We start from the raw sequence: 812 nt of genomic DNA on the forward strand, positions 1-812 counted from the left end.
ATAAAATTGTCTTGGCCCTTATCAAATATTACATGAGTAAAATTGTTAAGCCTTTATCAAAACAGACAGGAATAGGAAAAAAAAAATGTCATGGCCTTAATCCATATCTGTTGGAATCATGTCTAGAAATGTTAGAAGCAAGACCAGAAACTCGGAGCCCTGTTTTGTTTTTAAAAACCACACAATCACAAAGAAAAACAGCTTCTTACTGCCTAAGGTTTGGGGGTGTTCTGCTCAAGTACCTGTTCCCATAGACAGCAACCTTTTATGCTCTGAAGAGAGCATATGCAAAATATAGAAAAATAAATAAAAGAACTTCTTACAGCCTAAGTTTGGGTGCTGGGTGGTGGTTTAGTATGTCCCCCACAGGTCACACTCTCTTGAGATCATATGCAGAAACATGGAAAAATTATATCCATCTTTTCTTTTTTTTTTTTTTTTTTTTTTTTTTTCAGAGAGAGAAAAGCCCCCCTACATCCCAAAGCTCTTGAGATCGCAAAGGATGGTGCCCTGGGCGCTCTGGATGCTTTGGCAGCACGGGAAGTGGGCTCGGAGACAGACCCTGAGCTCCTTGTTGAAGATGAAGCAGAGGATGGGGTTGACCCCTGCCTGGGCAAACGTCATCCAGACGGAGGTGGTCAGGTAGACCTGGGGGATGGAGCTGGCCTTAATGAAGACCCGCAGGTAGCAGGCCACAATGTAGGGGGACCAGAGGAGCAGGAAGAGCAAGGTGATCATGTAGAACATCTTGCAGAGCCTTTTCTCTGTCTTAAACTCCTCCAGCACCAGCAGCCTCTTGATCTGGCTGTGGG

General features: G+C 44.3%; 1 protein-coding gene across 1 annotated transcript in view; it reads right to left on the reverse strand.

The window, feature by feature from the left end:
* Positions 1–471: 471 nt before the first annotated feature.
* The window catches only part of LOC104461956 (probable G-protein coupled receptor 27), a gene marked incomplete at its 5' end in the record, with an annotated part of 678 nt that continues 337 nt past the window's right edge, over positions 472–812 (reverse strand). Inside the window, one exon of the mRNA XM_010073710.1 lies at positions 472–812. This exon is cut by the window's right edge and continues 337 nt beyond it. Coding sequence (XP_010072012.1) covers positions 472–812 — 341 coding nt within the window.

This window comes from Pterocles gutturalis, unplaced genomic scaffold (genome assembly GCF_000699245.1).
Source record: "Pterocles gutturalis isolate BGI_N339 unplaced genomic scaffold, ASM69924v1 scaffold34172, whole genome shotgun sequence".
In the NCBI taxonomy this organism is placed as follows: domain Eukaryota; kingdom Metazoa; phylum Chordata; class Aves; order Pterocliformes; family Pteroclidae; genus Pterocles; species Pterocles gutturalis.